At 42.8% G+C, this 18,335-nt stretch overlaps 1 protein-coding gene across 1 annotated transcript in view; it reads right to left on the bottom strand.

Moving 5' to 3' along the window:
* Positions 1-884: 884 nt before the first annotated feature.
* Positions 885-18,335, bottom strand: part of LOC142141271 (protein LBH-like) — a 38,965-nt gene continuing 21,514 nt past the window's right edge. Inside the window, exons 3-4 of the mRNA XM_075199595.1 lie at positions 15,548-15,749; positions 885-2,097 (exon numbers count right to left, since the gene is read on the bottom strand). Of these exons, the coding sequence (XP_075055696.1) occupies positions 2,051-2,097; positions 15,548-15,749 (249 nt within the window). The 3' untranslated portion in view covers positions 885-2,050. The remainder of the gene's footprint in view (positions 2,098-15,547; positions 15,750-18,335) is intronic.

The raw sequence follows: 18,335 nt of genomic DNA, 5'->3' as shown, positions 1-18,335 counted from the left end.
CCCGGTTACAGGACTTTTTTCGGACTGCACCCACTCTATGGAATTCTCTTCCTCGCACAATAAGACTCTCCTCTGGTCTACAAACTTTCAAGTGTTCTCTGAAAACCGACCTCTTCAGACAAGCTTATAATATTCCTCAACCTCCCTCTTAACCTCACTACATTAACCTATTACCATCCGTTACACAATTTCACACAAGACAACTACCCCCTGACCAACATTGTTGTGTGACAGGATCATTTAGCTTATGAGTCACTTTTAACTTTGCAGTCTGGCTGGACCGAAATGCAAAATGTAGACTTAACCTCATGTATCAAACTCCCATTGTCCCATAGATTGTAAGCTTGCGAGCAGGGCCTTCTAACCTCTTTGTTTGTTTTACCCAGTTTGTTTATTAGTTTACTGTGTCCCCAATTGTAAAGCGCTAGGGAATATGTTGTCGCTATATAATTAGATGATGATGATGATAGTAGGTTAATTGGCTGCTATCCAATTGGCCCTAGTCTCTCTGACTCTCTTGGTCTGTGTGTGTATGTTAGGGAATTTAGACTGTAACCTCCAGTGGCACAGGGACTGATGTGAGTGAGTAATCTGTACAGGGCTGTGAAATTAGTGGTGCTATATAAATAACTGGTGATGATGATAGGTAGAATGTTCAAGCACACTGACAGTTTCAGACCATTGACATCTTTCTGTTTGTTATGTAAAAAAAGTAATGAACATAACTTTATTATGAACTCAGATACTCTGTCTTATACTGTTTAATATTTTTATATTATTACATATAGAGGATGCATAAAACGAAATAAATATCTATTTACAAAATATCTTGTAAATCTTCAAAATATACAAATTTATAATCATATACCACATTTTGTACAGTTAGTATTTTTTCTATGCACTATCATTTACATGCAGTATTATAAATGTAATATGTCAAATTTAAAATACCAATATAATCTTTAATGTATAACACAAACAAGGAAACGCATATTTAGAGTACACATAAATGTGAAAATGAAAAGTTGGTCATACATAGGTATAGGATCTTTTATCTAGAGACCCAGAAAATCAGAGAGATTGCTTTAAAAAAAAAAAAAAAAGAAGGATATAAGTACTGCTAGTTGGCTATAAAGTCATATAGTCACAGTGAGGAGCATTGCTAAACAATGCAATGAGGAAGGGAATGTAATTTTTAAATGAAATCTTGTGTATATATATATATATATATATATATATATATATATATATATATATACATATATATATATATATATAAATATAAAAGTTGCAAGCAGTCTAGATAATTGATCCTTTATAAAGGATTGGATTTAGTATAAGGCCTGTGCCTAGGAAAGGCAGTGTGTGAGTTAGGTGTTGGTCTGCATAGTTGATATTTATTTTAACATATGACATTTCTTAAGAATGCAATTTATATTAATTATGTTACATTGCAAATATGGTAACATTTAATGACTCTGAAGCAAGATGATTGGGAGAAACAGGTCATTCTCACCTCTTTGTCTGTTTTACCCAGTTTGTTTATTAGTTTACTATGTTTGTCCCCAATTGTAAAGCGCTACGGAATATGTTGGCGCTATATAAATAAATGATGATGATGATGATGATGATGTTAAGTGGAGGTTACATGTAAAAGGAATGTGGCTAGTGGAAGGAGCTTAATTTAGGTTGCCAAAGTACTAGGCCAAAGACTCCAGTGATATAAATCCAACAGTACACATATATAGCCTACTTACAGTTCATGTCCACCTAAAGAGTAACTAAAAGAGTCCCTTGCTGGATATCATGTCATTAAGATGTTAATTAATACAATTGTTAAATCCCCACCTCCACCCCACAGCTTTTTCACATATAATTTACATGAAAGGAGGTTATTGTTGCTAATAAATAACAAGCCAGAGTGTAGTCTTGATGCATCTCTGCTGGATATCTCATTGTTACACAGTCTTTCTTCAGTGCATTCCTCAACTTCTGTTGGGCACATCTACCAATTTTCTGTGAGACGATAATGCCTCCAGCTCTGTAAACATTAAGCTTTCTCTGGATGTGGCTCTTCTGCTGCCTCCTTGCTTTTGTCTAAAAGATATCAGTAAAACATAGTTAATGTCACATGTATACAGCATAGCATCCATGACATGTCTTGTGAACATTTTTAGCTGGCGCTAAACTGGGCAGTGTTATAAAGAAGGGTCTGAATTTGCTATATACATATGGTCACAGGACACTCTTTTCCAGTAGAAAAATAATCAGATTGCTTTAGTATACATTCGTAGCCTGATTGCCTGATAACCACGATGGCACTTGCTAGTTGCAGTCTGTGTTCCAATCGATTAGCCCGGCTACCAAGTATTTAGATCAGTTGGTGCACCACATGGATAGCCAAATTGCAAAAGATTCAATCCTTCATTGACCAGGTTGAATAACTGGAGCTGTGTGGTCAGCATAAAGGCACAAGTATTAAATAAATAATCAAAATAGGATAATTTATTTCTTCATTTCAAATTATTTGTGATGTTAAACGACAAAACACACAATTACGGAATTCTGCTGCACTGTTCTACATTGAAAACGTCTACAATCATATCTTTATCATATATATATATATATATATATATATATATATATATATTTCATTTGACCAAGTCCTGATAGTTTTGTCAATGTTAGTACCTTACATGTGGGATTTAGTGGTCTTAAAATCTTGCCTCAAGAATAGTAAAACATGTATAGAAATTTTTCTGATCCCAATTCCATTGCCAGAGAATCATTTCCTGGCAGCTGGAAAAACAATGAGTAGAGAACAGGCATTGACATCTGCCCTCACATGCATGCCATGCTAGGTATATTTAAACGGCATTGCAAGTCTTACCCACCCCACAGAAACCTATGAACTTTATCTGTTCTTGCCACATGGCCAAAACTTGTCACTAAACCTGAGCACCATGCAACAGGATGTCTGTCTGATTTTGCAACTTACATAGGTGACCAGGATGGATGAGTACATCACGGTTCCAATAACTTAGGGTTCAAGCTAATCAACCAGACAAATGATATCCTAAAACTTCAGTTGGCCGGTGACTGCACACACTGTAGGTAAGTTAGTAATCCCATCATACATGCGCCATAACGACTCTAAAAGCTGTGCTTAGATTTACAGGTTAGACTAGGCATGGGGACAGTGTACTTGTGTTATTCATCTACTCAGATTGACCAGGCAGCAGTAGTTATACATTATTTGCTGGTACTTTGTCCCTGGCTGTTTCCAATGAGCAGCTGGTGACAGAACCGTCACATCGCCTGAAATGATGTGGGATAGTAAGAGCTGCTGGCATAGTGCTGTAAGAAGCAAAGCACGTGGCTGGTCAAAAGAACCAGGCAGCAGAATGGGTTTAGTGAGAATATTTTACTGGTTTCTACATTATAACACGCCAGCAGTATAATTAATGGGCATTATTTTTAATGCTGGCATATTGCTGGCCATTACTAAACCATCGTCATAACAATGCCAAATAAAATATATCAGTAGTAATAGTGTCCATTACCATGCCATTAGTATCATTAATGCTGATTAATAAGCCATCAGTAATCAGTTGGCATATTAAAGGACAATATTACTGCTCATATAGGGCCTTCTTTACCGTTTGACCCATTTTTTAAGTCTAAAACACGCATACAAATTTGGTCACAAAATTGTTTATTTTGAGTTGCAAGTGTTTCAGGATACATCCAGCGCAAAGTACAGTAGTATTTTTATGCAGGCGTAAAAAAATATACTTACGCCCATATATAGTATAGAGTACTTTTTCCCAAATCCAGTCCTCAGGGAGTCCTAACAGTACAGGTTTTCCAGGTCACAAGTGAAATAATTAGTTTAAACTATGGATCTTTTAAAATGTGTCAGTCAGTAATGAATACACCTGGGCTCCAGAAAGGAGATATGGAAAACATAGTGGAGGGTGGGTAATTAAATATTATAACTTATTTGCATCTCATGTGTGCTAAGTATCCTCTTCACTCAGGCTTTCGCTCTCAACACTCCACAGAGACTGCGCTTACCGAGGTTGTCAGTGATCTGATCACAGATAAAACTAAAGGTGATTACTCTCTTCTAATTCTCCTGGATCTCTGAATTCGACACTGTAGACCTCTCTTTCCTCATGCAGACGCTACAATCCCTAGGTTTTCAAGACACTGTCCTATCCTGGTTCTCATCCTACCTATCTAATCACTCTTTCAGTGTTAATTTCTCTGGACCAACCTCCACTCTGCTTCCTTTATCAGTTGGAGTACCGCAAGGCTCAGTCCTTGGTCCTCTGCTATTTTTTATCTACACCACTTCTCTAGGAAAACGAATAAGCTCCTTTGGATTTCAGTATCATCTCTATGCGGATGATACACAAATTTATCTATCCTCTCTTGATCTCTCACTATCTATGTTGTCTCACGTTACTGACTGACTTTCTGCCATTTCATCTTGGATGTTCTCTCGCCAACTCAAACTCAATCTTTCAAAAACAGAATTAATAATATTCCTGTCACGAACAAGGTAGTAGGAAAACCTTACCTGCTGGTATCTGCGCTGCTACGTAAGGAGGCGCAGAGTCTAACCACACCCCAGGGGGTAAATGTATCAAGCTGCGAGTTTGCAACTCCAGCGATTTTCTCAGGAGAGTTGAAACTAGCCGATGTATGAAGCTGAGTTTTCATAGAAAATCGCCAGAGTTCTGCTTCTGTCAAAATCGCTACTTGCAAAATCGACAGAGATCAAACTCACCACTGTTTGCCACTGCAGCTATACAAGTCTACAATGTATTAAGCTGCGAGTTAGCAAACTCGGGAGAGTTTGCTTCTAAACACGCCAGATACAACACGCTGCTTGATAGCAGCGTGTTGTATCAACACATCACTGTTACACTGCCCTGGCAGTGTTAAAATGTTAAAGAACAGATAAAAGTTTAAAAAAAAAAAAAAGCGTGGGGTCCCCCCGCTATTTATGCTTAACCCTAGTGCTGCCTGACTAGTGCTGGTCCCGTGAAAATCGGGGAAAAATTTTGCGTGGGGTTCCCCCGATTTTCACTTTACCAGCACTATGCAAACCAGCCAGGGTTGGCGGCACTATAGCAGGGGGACGCGCGGCAGGGGTCCCCCTGCCATAATGACTAACCAACTCTAGACTGTTTAGCGCTGGGCTGGATTCCCTAGGGAGTGGGGTCCGCTAAAAAAAACGAGCGGGCCCCCCCCTAGAAAGAACCAGCCCAGTGCTGATAGCACTACGGCTCTTCCTACTACCCCTGGGCTGTGGGTAGTAGGGTAATACGGCGGTAAATAGTAGAAAAAAACAAACTGACACCAATTTTGTTTGTGGAACTACAAGTCCCAGCCAGCCAGGTTGCCAAAAACAGTGTGGGCATGCTGGTGCTTGTATAACTACAAGCACCAGCATACCCACGGCAGCCAGGACATGTTGGCACTTGGAGAACCACAAGTGCCAACATGCCCTGACATCCCTGGCTTGCTGGGCCCTGTAGTTCCACAAAGAAAAAAGTTTACAAAGCCACAACACCCTCATACAAACCACACATATTTATTAAAAATAATAAACCCCACAATAAAGACACTAACCACCCTCTTTTAAACCACAAGTATTTATTAAAAATAATAAAACCCAAATACTTACCGATGATGTCTTCTTTCTTGATGGCTTGGTCCTGTCCTTAAGTATTTGTAAATCCATCTTGCCGGCTTGCCCCAGTCCCAGCCATTTATACCTCCATAAGGGAATCTTTTCCAACAGGAACTCTTCGCCCAGAAGGAGCACATATTTGTAACATCCCGACTCTTTAGGCTTGATTGAAGTTCTTAAAAAAAATAAACTTGAGGCCCCGCAAACACCTCCTACCTAGTAGGAGGTCCTAGCCGCAATGCTCTTACGCCGTTTGCGTAAGAGCTAACTACTGTATTATGGTATTTTCCCACGCTAGTGGGGAAATCACATAATACTGTATTTAGCGCTTACGTGATTTGCCGCGATTTAAACACGCTGGCAAACTCGCACTTTGATACATTTACCCCCAGGTCTTCACCAGGGAACCCCGCAAGGAGTTTTGGACTTAGCCGCCCTCCAAAGTAGCTACCAGCGAGGTCTGGTGAACAATCGTAGTCAAAAATCCGGGGTCAAAACTGAGCGGGCAACAAGGTACAGAGGAGTAAGCCAGAAGAGTAGTCAGGGATATCAAACAGGAACCAGGGATTATCCGAAGAGAGTGGTCAGGCAGGCAGGGGTCAAAATCCAGAAAGGCTAGTAACTATATATATCAGAGAGAGGAGCCTAGAGACCAAGCTGGGAGACTAGATACTCTGGCACCCTAATGGTGCCAGAACCTAGTTTAAATAGTGGTGCACAAAATACCATTGGTGGGAGTGGAAGTTCCGACAGGAAGCGCCACTTAGCGTCTCTGTTGCCTAGCTTCCTCCTAAATCGGAAGTGAGAACGGGACGAGCGGCTAGAGGGAAGGCGTCCGTCTCGGCACCAGGTAAGAGTGCGGGAGAGCGCCTGACAGTACCTCCCCCCCTCTCCACTGAAGAGGATTGTTTCTTGGTAAATTTAGCCAGAAGACGAGGGGCATGAAGATCCTCCTTAAATACCCATGACCGTTCTTCAGGTCCAAAGCCCTTCCAATTGACCAGGTACTGGGGGCACCCACGGAAGTTACGGGTATCCAAAATATGGCTGATCTCCTATTCGTCACAGGTGGCAGTTAATAGAGGCTGAGGTGAAGAGGTCTTGCGGGAGAATCTGTTGAGAACCATTGGTTTTAGTAAGGAAACATGGAAGGAGTTGTTAATTTTCAAAGAGGGGGAGATGTAATTTGTAGGTTACTGGGTTGATGACCTGTGTCACCGGAAATGGCCCGATGAATCGTGGGGCAAGTTTCATCGAGGGTACCCGGAGCCTAAGGATCGGTGTGGAGAGCCACACCTTGACGGCAATCTGGAGGATGGGAACAATTCTACGATGGCGATCAGCGGCTTGTTTATGTTGTTGAGATGCTTTCAGCAGGTTTTCCTTTGTTGATGCCCAGATGAGAGCCAAATCCCGAACAAGAGAGTAGGCGGCAGGAACAGAAGGTGCAGAAGGACAGGGTGGGCACCAGATACTGTAAAGAAGGGAGAGGAACCGGTGAAATCGTGTATATGATTGTTATGGGTGAACTCTCCCCAGGGGAGCAAATTGTACCAGTCATCTTGATTACCAGAGGAGAAATAGCGGTGAAACATCTCAAGATCCTGATTTACATGCTCCGTCTGGCCATTGGTCTGGGGGTGATATCCCGAGGAGAACTTTAAGTTGATTCCAAGGTCTTTAAAGAAAGCCCTCCAGAAACGAGATATAAACTGTACCCCACGGTCCAATATAATCTCTTGAGGACAACCATGGAGCCGGAACACCTCTTTTATGAAGGCTTGGGCCAGTTTAGGGGCAGAAGGCAGGCCCTTAAGGGGTGCAAAGTGGGCCATTTTCAAAAACCTATCGACAATCACCCAAATGGTATTGAAACCTTCACTTGGTGGCAGGTCAGTAATGAAGTCCATGGAAATACTAGTCCAGGGGCGCTTGGGCACGAGAAGAGGCAGGAGTAAGCCGGAGGGAGGAAATCTAGGAATCTTGTTTTGGGCACATATCTCACAAGAATCTATGAACTCCTTAAGATCCGATCGGAGCGTAGGCCACCAGTAGCTCGGGTAAGGAGAGAACAAGAATTTTTAAATCCGGCGTGGCCAGCAAACTTAGTAGCATGGGCCCAGCAGAGGGCTTTCAAGCAAAGGTGTGGTTCCAAGTAGGAGCAGAAAACTGGAGGAGTTCTGGCTCTGGTTAGTGTGATTATGCAGTACTGGCCTCCTGAGGCCAAACCTTCAGATTTGTTGATCTTTGGGTGAGAGTTGTGATGGGAGCAATCAACGTGGAGAATTGGTTAATGAATTGTCTATAATAGTTGGTGAAACCAACGAAGCGTTGAAAAGCTTGCAGGCTCAGAGGTCGAGGCCAATTGGTGATTGCGGAAACCTTTTCCGGATCCATCCAGATCTAATCCAGAACCAGAGACAATATATCCCAGGAACGGTATTTGAGGAACTTCAAAGATAAATTTTTCAAGCTTGCAGACAAGTTTGTTTTGCCGTAATCGGAATAGGACCTCTCTGATGTGAGAACGGTGAGAAGTGATATCGGAGGAAAAGATCAGTATGTGTTACGAGCCACGGCGGCTCTAGACACTGCCGCGACTGACTTCCGGTTCTGACTCAGTGTTCCGGCCGTCGTCATGACGACCGGGACCTCATTTCCTCCTGGTCCCGGCCATTGCCTAGGCAACGGTCGGGACGCTCTTTGCCTCTAGCGCCGCATCCCGGCATCTAGGACAGCCGGGCGCATGCGCACATTATACATAGTTATAGCCCAGCTGGGCTAAATAGTACCTGCTGTGCAGGACAGGTTTTCATTGTTTTTCATCTGTTTATAAGGCGCTCCCTGCCGGTTATAGCTCCAGCTACTGTGCTCTAGCCTGCTCCCTCTCTGTACCTGCTTGTCATTATACCTGTTTATTGTTGCCGACCCTTGCCTGCATATCTGACTACGTTTGACTGCCTGTGCCCTTTGATTTATTGTCTGGACTCTGGCGCTGCTGTTTTGCCTGTGACCTCTGACCTCGGCCTGTCTACTGGATACTCTGTTTGCTGCCGGCCCTCGACCCTTGCCTGGACTTCACTCTGCTGGTTGCTCCTATACTCATCGCTGGGTTCTCCCCAGTCAGTGCACAACTCTCAACCCTCAGTTGTCTGCGGCCAAGTCTGTCCCCACCACTAGGGGCTCCAGTGAACACCAGACTTCAGAGCAGACTCCGGGTTTTGATGTACTGGCTGGAGGGGTTCCTAACATTATGTCGTCTAGGTAGACTACCACCTAGTTGTAGAGGAGGTCCCTGAAGATCTTATTAACAAAAGACTGGAATACAGCGGGGGCATTGCACAATCCGAAGGGCATGATGAGGTACTCATAGTGTTTGTCTCGAGTACAAAAAGCAGTCTTCCACTCGTCCCCTACGCGATTCCGGATCAAATTGTAAACCCCCCACAAGTCTAGTTTAGAAAAGATTTTAGAACCACTAATACGGTCAAAGAGTTCGGAAATGAGGGGAAGCGGATATCTGTTCTTAATAGTGATGGCATTAAGCTGTCGATAATCGATACAGGGACATAAGGTTCCATCTTTCTTCTTAACAAAGAAAAACCCTGCTCCAGTTGGAGAGGAAGATCTCCTGATGAACCCGCGTTGCAAATTCTCTGTGATATACTAGGACATAGCCTGATCCTTGGGAAGGGAAAGAGGATAAATTCTGCCCTTAGGAATGGGCTTCACAGGAAGTGACCTGTGCTGAACTCCAATCGAACTGGGGCGCATGTAGGCTAAGCCATGGGAGACCTAAGATGACTGAATTTATGAATTGTGGTAGAACCAAAAATTCGATCCACTCAGAATGCAGGACCCCTACCATCAGCCGGACCGGTGAGGTAACCTTGGAGATGGAGCCGTTAGTGACGCGGTTTCCATCCACGGCAGTTAGGAATAAAGGCTGAGGTAAGTCACGAATAGCAATTTGGAGTTGTGATGCCAGGGTGACGGAGATGAAATTTCCGGCAGCGTCGGAATCCACGAAGGCTGAGGTCAGAAAAGGGCCACTAGGAGAGTCCAGTGTGATGGTCATGAGAAAGTCTGGATTGGAGGTGGAATAGGGAGTAGAAAGTCTAACTCTTAGAACGGCCTCCCTGTCACCGACTAGGATGGAGCATTTCCCGGCTGTTTAGGGCAGGAAAGTAGAAGGTGACCAGCCTCTCCACAGTAAAGACAGAGATTTTGCCTAAGTCTTCTCTCTCTTTCTTCAGGTGATAACCGGGAGCGATCTATTTGCATGGGCTCGTCCTGAATAGCTAGGCTCGGGTTCTGGAACCGAGGGGCCGGCCCCTTCCGGTTTAGGAGGAAGTTCGGGTGCATGCGCCCGAACATCCTCCTAAACCGGAAGTGACGTCCCGTTGCTAGGCAACAGGACGAGTGGCTAGAGGGAAGGCGTCCGTCCTGGCACCAGGTAAGAGTGCGGGACGGTGCCTGACAATTCCCACACAACAATAGAAGCTTACTGCCTGACATTTCTATTTCTGTTGACAACATGACCATAAATCCCACCCCGCAAGCTTGCTGCCTAGGTGTAATCCTTGACTCGTAACTATCCTTTGTTCCCTACATCAACTGTATATTTACATCATGCATACATCTAAAAAACATTTACAGAATATGTACATATCTCACACAAGACACTGCAAAAATTATAATTCATGCACTCATCATGGTCTTCCCAAAATCAGACTCAAGCCCCTACAATCTATTTTGCACGCAGCGACTAGATTAATTTTCCTTGCAAATTGTTTTACATCAGCTGAATCACTCTGTCATTCTCTACATTGGTTGCCTGTTTTTCAATGAATCCAATATAAAATTCTTCTACTAACATACAATGCTGTCAACAAAATTGCACCAACATACATCTCCTCACTTGTCTCAAAATATCTCCCAACTAGACACCTCCATTCTGCACAAGATCTGCGTCTCTCTTCCACTCTCATCACTTCCTTCCATTCTCAGTTACAGGACTTTTTTCGGGCTGCACCCACTTTATGGAATCCCCTCCCTGGCATAATAAGACTTTCCTCTAGTCTTCAAACCTTCACACGTTCTCGTTTACCCTATTATCACCCTCTACACAGGTAACACAAGACAACAACCCTCTGACCAACATAGTTGTGGGACCTTAGCATACAGCCCACTAAATACTTTGCATTCTAGCTAGACAAATATTCAATATGATGTAACACTTACCCTTATGTATCAAACCATTGTCCCATAGAATATAAGCTTGGAAGCAGGGCCTTCTTACCTCTACGTGTGTATTACCCAGTATTGTTTTATACTGTTTGTTCCCAATTGTAAAGCGCTACAGAATCTGCTGGCGCTATATAAATAAATGTTGATGATGATGATGAAGGATGAGTGGGATTCATCCTTAGCACTGTAGAAGTATATGTGTAGGATGAGTGGGACTCATCCTTAGCACTGTAGACGTGTATGTGTAGGATGAGTGGGACTCATCCTTAGCACTGTAGAAGTATATGTGTAGGATGAGTGGGACTCATCCTTAGCACTGTAGACGTATATGTGTAGGATGAATCCCACGCATCCTTAGCACTGTAGACGTATATGTGCAGGATGAGTGGGACTCATCCTTAGCACTGAAGAAGTTAAAGGATGAATTTATAAAAATATTATTATAGGACATTACCTAGTTTTTATGGTGGTGGAAATAGTATTGTTTTTTGAACTAGCGTCTATAGACCAACAAGCCAGTTTCAGTATCCTTCTGACTGATTCTTGTGTATATACCTGTGTATATACCTGTGGCTTCTCCCTGGACTACACTCCCTGCTGAAAAAGCTCCATTCCACTACAGCAGAAAGTGGGATACCAAAGGTACAGAGACGATTATTTATACTGTTTGAGACTTTCTATATCATTGTTTATGTTACTGGAGGACACCAGTTTAATTGCTTGGTGCCAAAGATACTAATAATGTGTGCTATCTGAGATGCCACTGAAATTCACCAGTTATTCAGAGCCTTACACAGTGCAGCAGGATCATCATCATTATCATCATCATCATCATCATTTATTTATATAGCACTACTAATCCAGCAGGGCTGTACAGAGAACTCACATCAGTCCCTGCCCCATTAGTCTAAATTCCCTAACTCACATACACAGAGACTAGGGTCAATTCTGATAGCAGCTAATTAACCTACTAGTATGTTTTTGGATTGTGGAAAAAGAACAAAGTGCCTGGAGGAAACCCACGCAAACAAGCTGAGAACATACAAATTCCACACAGATAAGGTCATGGTCGGGAATCGAACTCAAACCATGTGGCCAGATTTTGACAGTAATGAAGGATAAATAACCCCTCATTATATGCATGGTTTATTTTCCCCGAATTTGGTGATAATGTAATACAGACATGCCTTCTCTACATATTTTAGTTTAAATATATAAATACATGACTTCATTGGAAATGCCATATTAAAAAAGATTTGGCTTATTACAGCTGAAAACCTTGGTTCATAGTTGCCAACTCTCCCGGAATGTCCCAGACTCCCGGGAGAGTATGGCAGCCTCCAGCATCTGCCCACTTGCAGAATTAGATCCAAAATGCTGCGATTTTCAGGGAATCGCGGCATTTGGCCCACTGTAAAATGACGCGCTTGCATCATCATTACGGGGAAGGGGCCAAAAGTCGGTAAGTATGCCTTAGTTTACTTAATACAATGCTAATAATAATTTGCCTAGAGACAAGGTGCTGGGCATAGTACATGAGGACTACAATTTCAATAAACCGTGATAGGCTTTGTTTTATCATATGTTTATATGTGTTAATGCTACAAACATATATTTTTCTATTATGTTTGATTGGAAACCAATCTGTCTGATGCATAACTGTTTAATTAGTTTCTGGGAAAGTGTTGATATAAACAAAGAATAAAATATAAACTGGTCAAAATTAACTTGTCAGAAGCGTAACACCACATCCCTCTAAAGTTGAGCCAAACTCTCTTCAACTTCTGGAGTATTATATTTCCCCCAGTCTGCAGGAAGTTGTGTCAGTTGACACAACTGAGTAATCTGCATAAATATATTGAGCAGTCATCTGCTCCAGACTTGAAATCCTACTGAGACTATTCGAATTGTAAGGTCAAATGGTTTTTTCATGAGGTCATACAAAATGTCCTCTAAACATTTTTAAAATAAATAATCTCACTTCTATAAAGATATTTACTATACTATTAGACACCACATTGCAGCATTGTACTAGTGTATTTAACCAAGGTCAAAAAAACACTGTATAAAACTATTGAAGTACTCAAAAGTTTTAAATACAGAATTTGTTTTAAAAAAATCCGGTCTTAAAAATTAATAAAAGGTAATTGGATATCATCTTTATTCCAATTATGGTATATGAATAATAATAAAAAAGTTGTCTTTTAGCAAGTGTGCATTTACAAGCTGCAAATGTGGAGAAGCAGCACACAAATGTGTCTATTTGCTCACCGTATGCATAGATTGTTCAATGCTCAACAGTGCAGATACCTGGGGTCTGCTCTACAGTTGGGGGAAAAAATCCCCATCTGCATATGAGCAGGGATGCATCTGCACATCTACGTTTCAATGTCTGCATTTTCTGTTGCACACATCTAAAGTTATATGCAACCTTAAATACATCCAGAAAAAGGATGCAATAATGATCATCATCTGTAAAATCTTCTTGTACTGCACTTTACTCCCCTGAAAGGGCCACAAATGCAAGAAACATCCAGCTCTAAATACAGATGAAGTTTTGCACATGTGCAGTGTCTTCGCATCGCACTAATGCGCTCTCAATTTTGGACCTGTGCTCTGTACATGTCAGCAAAATTAAAAATGTGACATCAATGTACTAGACCACTTTTTTAATTTATTAGAATGCTTAGTTTTCTCTCCTAATAGTGGCCATTGGTGCCTCAATTATTTCTTAAGCAAAATAAAATATTATTTTTGCATTTTTAATGTAGTAAAAAAGAGGGTTGGGGCAGGGGCAAGTGGGTGCAGGGGGCATGATGACGTAATTCTCAGTCAATTGCAGTGATATACATAATTGTGGCTGTGCCCACTTGCAAGCGGATAGAGTGGGATCCAAGAGGGTGGCATAGTCTACTGGGAAAACTTTCCAAAATTCAGTGGTCTCAGGAGACTAGGCAAGTATTGTATGTAGAATTAGGCATAATGTTTCAGTTAGCCTGTATTCTCCATGGACACCACAACCCGCCAATGTATCATCATCATCATCATCATCATTTATTTATATAGCGCCACTGACTCCGCAGCGCTGTACAGAGAACTCATTCACATCTGTCCCTGCCCCATTGGAGCTTACAGTCTAAATTCCCTAATATAGACACACACTCACACACATAGAGAGGGACACAGACAGACAGGTAGAGACTAGGGTCAATTTTGATAGCAACCAATTAACCTACTAGTATGTTTTTGGAGTGTGGGAGGAAACCGGAGCACCCGGAGGAAACCCACGCAATCACAGGGAGAACATACAAACTCCGCACAGATAAGGCCGTGGTTGGGAATTGAACTCATGACCCTAGCGCTGTGAGGCAGAAGTGCTACCACTTCGCCACTGTGCTGCCCAATGTACAGACAGCTCCACCCATTATAAAGAACAAACGTGTCTGGCTTGCTCTCTAAGACATCTTGATGCGCTAACCTGTGCATATGTCTGTATATACAGGTAAAACTACGCAAAAATGCTCATGACATCACTAAAAGAGCTCTTCTGATGTGCCTCTGCATTTTTACTCATTTAAAAATGGCCCCGAGACTCATTCTCATTATATCGTTGAAACAACTATGGCACATTTTTCTGGGAATGTTGCATATGTGGTCAATAGTTAGATTTGACTAAAATAATAATGTCATATAATAAAAAAGATACACTATAAGTTTTTGACGTTTGTTAGGATAGCAGTTTGGCCACTCAAAAACTTTCTTCAAGGGTCATTGCTTATTAAATTAAAGCTTGTAACGAAACTTACCTCTCCTCGCTCCAGCGCCCGATTCTCTGTGCCACACCCTCTGGGAGGTGGGTCACATGACTCTTTTCTAACTTGCGTCTCTATTTAAGGCTCGCACTGACAGTGTCAGTGCAACTTGTTTGCCATGCTACTGACTCCTGAGCTGCTCCTTGTGTGTTCCTATTACCTGATCTCCTGTGTACCAAACCCTGCTTGTCTGAACCAGAGCTGTCTGATCTCCTGTGTACCAAACCTGGCTGTCTGACTAAGAGCTGCCTGATCTCCTGTGTACCGAACTTGCCTGTCTGACGATTCTCCGCATGATCTACTGTGTACCAGTTCCCGGCTAGTTTCTGTTTATGCTGCACCTCCAAGGAACTTCTCTCATATATTTTTCCCTGTTGTTACATCCCAAGGCAGTCCAGGGGGCCACAACCTGCGAGTTCTCGGCAGCAAAGCCCATCCTGCCTTGCAGCGGTTCTTGGTGACAACTGGGTAACTCGTTAGACTCCTCGCCCTGGTCTGTTAGTGCCAGTTGAGATTGAAACAGGTTTCCTTAATATTGTAACAAAGCCTTAACTCCAAACCTTAGCTCAATGTTTACTCTAATCCCATGCCCTGGTCTTCACATTAACTTAAGCAACTAAAACCTTAGTCCAAGCCCAGGTTGTAAGCATAAACTTAGCCAATAGCCCAAGTTCTAAAACTGTAACTAAGATGAGCTCTGATCCAACAACCTACATGTTTTAGTAGACTACAATAATGTGTGCAGATCATAATAGAACAATTATTATTATTATTGTCTTACTTGACTGCTCTTCTGTTTCCTCTTCCTCTGCACTTTCTTCCTCTAATGCAGCTTGCTCTTTTTCCTTTCTTAGAGACTCTGGTGGCCATCGCAACTCGCCACTCTCTACATCAATTAAGTCAGTTGGTTCCACCACAATGGAGGGCAACCTTCCTCTCATCTTTACTGGGACTTCCTCTTCTTCACAAGGGTCTGGAAAGATCTTGGTGAAGGATAGAAAAAGAGAAGCATGAGAAAAGAAAATTGTTTACGAGCAAAGGAGTAGTACGCAAAAGAGAATTAGGAAGAGGTTTTCTACAGAGCCAGTAAGTGTGTTGGGGAGTATTATTTTTATTATGTGGGGAATGGGGAAAATACTTTATGAGGGGGGTATTAATGTTATGTGGGACTGGTGTGGGGGTATTAATGTTATCTGGGGACTGATGTGCAGAGTATTCATTTCATGTGGGGTCTGGTGTGAGGTGGTTAATTTTATGTGGGGACTTTTGTGGGGAGGTTAATATATTTAAGAAGCTATTAATGGAGTGTCGGGTCTCTCTATTAAATGTGAATGCTAGGGGAAAGAGGCCAAATGATTTTGTGAGTGCTATTGGTTTAATGTTGAGGCTAGTTAGGGGAAGGGAGGTCTACAGTGTTTACTAATTTATCAGTTTTCCAGAACATGAACACTATCTATACTTTTCCAACATGGCCCCAACAGTCCAGGATCCAGTCTAGCAGAAACTGAGCTTAAGATTCCGGCAGCAGCAGTTAGTCAAAGCTGTTAGAACAGGTTGGAGAGTTGTTTGACAACTATGCTGATTTTGGTGGGACAGTGGTGATTTTGGAGGACTGTCCGGAGCAGTCAGCAGTTTGCCCCGACTACAGGGAAAGTCAGGAGGTATGTCACGCATCATGATGCTCTGCTGATGAAGAGGGAACTGTGTTTACCTAACAGTGGTTATCCAATTTTGTTAAAAGCCTGGACCCAAATGTGCCAAGCAAAGAAAACACCTACATATCATAATCTACTGAAAGTTTGTTACAACAACAGAAATAGTAAGGATCATTTCTAAAAGCTCAAGATTTTGGGTCTGCATGCAAATTATGTTTAGTGTTGTCAATGTACCACTTTTTGGTTTGCAGATGGATGCAGCGCATTTCTTCTGGTGTTCAAATGGATAGGGTGGGGGGTTTAAGGGCCCACGTTAACTGGCCCATGGAGTTGGACTATTTCCCTAAGCTAAAATTTGCCAGACAGCTCCTGAGTGAAATTGTTTGGAATTTTCTCACAAGTTAAGTGAGAGATCTTGTGAAAGTGCAGAAATCTTTATTTTTAATTACACACTGGTAACAGGGTGCCAGGAACTCAGGATTGCATACTTAGTAGCAAGGTGCCAGGAACTCCAGATACCAGGAGCCCCAACCCAAGTCAGGTATTACTCCTAGGATCCTGGCTTGCATTTATTTTATTTATTGTCTGATATCCAGTGAAGACAAGTTGTGAGATCTTGTCACTCACCGGAGTGTGAGTGCCTCCACTCTGGTACGTGGTTCTCCATCTTTCCCGCTCACACCTGTGTGGAACCGCGGCCGTCCGCCATCCTGTCGCACTGCGCATGCGCAGGTCCCTTTAACAACTACACCTGACCACTAATGTGATTGATGGATCAATCACCCCTCCCTACTTAAGGCACTTGCAGCCTTAGGTAGTTGCCTGACCTTGAAGTCTCACTCCCAGTGAACTTCTATAGGTGTGTGCAGTTTCCAAACTGCTTCCAGCTCTACTCCTGTGTGCAGTTTCCAAACTGCTTCCAGCTCTACTCCTGTGTGCAGTTTCCAAACTGCTTCCAGCTCTACTCCTGTGTGCAGTTTCCAAACTGCTTCCAGCTCTACTCCTGTGTGCAGTTTCCAAACTGCTTCCAGCTCTACTCCTGTGTGCAGTTTCCAAACTGCTTCCAGCTCTAATTCTGTGTGCAGTTTCCAAACTGCTTCCAGCTCTACTCGTGTGTACAGTTTCCAAACTGCTTCCAGCTCTACTCGTGCTTCAGCTTCCACGCTGCTCCCTGCTCAACTCAGCGGCGGTTCCCATACCGCTACAACGCTTCACTTCTCAGCTGATTCCGGATCTAAACAACTGGGTATGCTCTACTGACTATTGCCTATTGCTCGCATACCAGTTGTATCCATTGTTGTTTGCTGCACAGGGTACAAGTACCCATATAGACTGTGTTACTGCATTGCTTCATTTAGGACAAGCTTTCACTCAAGCTACGATATCTCCTCACGCTACTACTTAGCGTTATTGTGCATATCTGCTGTGACCAGCTTCTCCTCCCTGCAAGGCATCTACTCCATACAGACTATTCATTGTGCCTTCCATCTCTGCCTCACAAGACATTGCTCTACTATTGCTGTTTCCATACAGCCTCAGTTTGCCTTTCAACTTCACTCTCCTGCACCTGGACAAGTCCTCATTCCTTCTCACAGCAGTGGTACAACTTGCTGCTCGCAGACCACTGACTTCCCTGCTACCTACCCGCACCTGGACAAGGCCTCCTGTCACGGGCACTAGGAGTCTTTGCCCAGGATATCACCAGATGTAGTCTTACCAGAGTAGTGTATGCACACAGTGGTCTTCTGGTAGCAGGGTGACTAGCGGAACAGGAGAATCAGCAGATGGTGAGAGGATGCTAGAGGAAAGTCTATGACTAGCAGCAACAGGTTATGAGTTAAACAATATGAACACGAGGATCTTGATGGACGTGAAGACGTGAGGAAAGTCAGTGGTCTGCGTACAGCAAGTTGT

The sequence above is a fragment of the Mixophyes fleayi genome, chromosome 2 (assembly GCF_038048845.1).
Source record: "Mixophyes fleayi isolate aMixFle1 chromosome 2, aMixFle1.hap1, whole genome shotgun sequence".
Classification (NCBI taxonomy): Eukaryota; Metazoa; Chordata; class Amphibia; order Anura; family Limnodynastidae; genus Mixophyes; species Mixophyes fleayi.
This window is presented reverse-complemented; position numbering and strand designations above follow the sequence as displayed.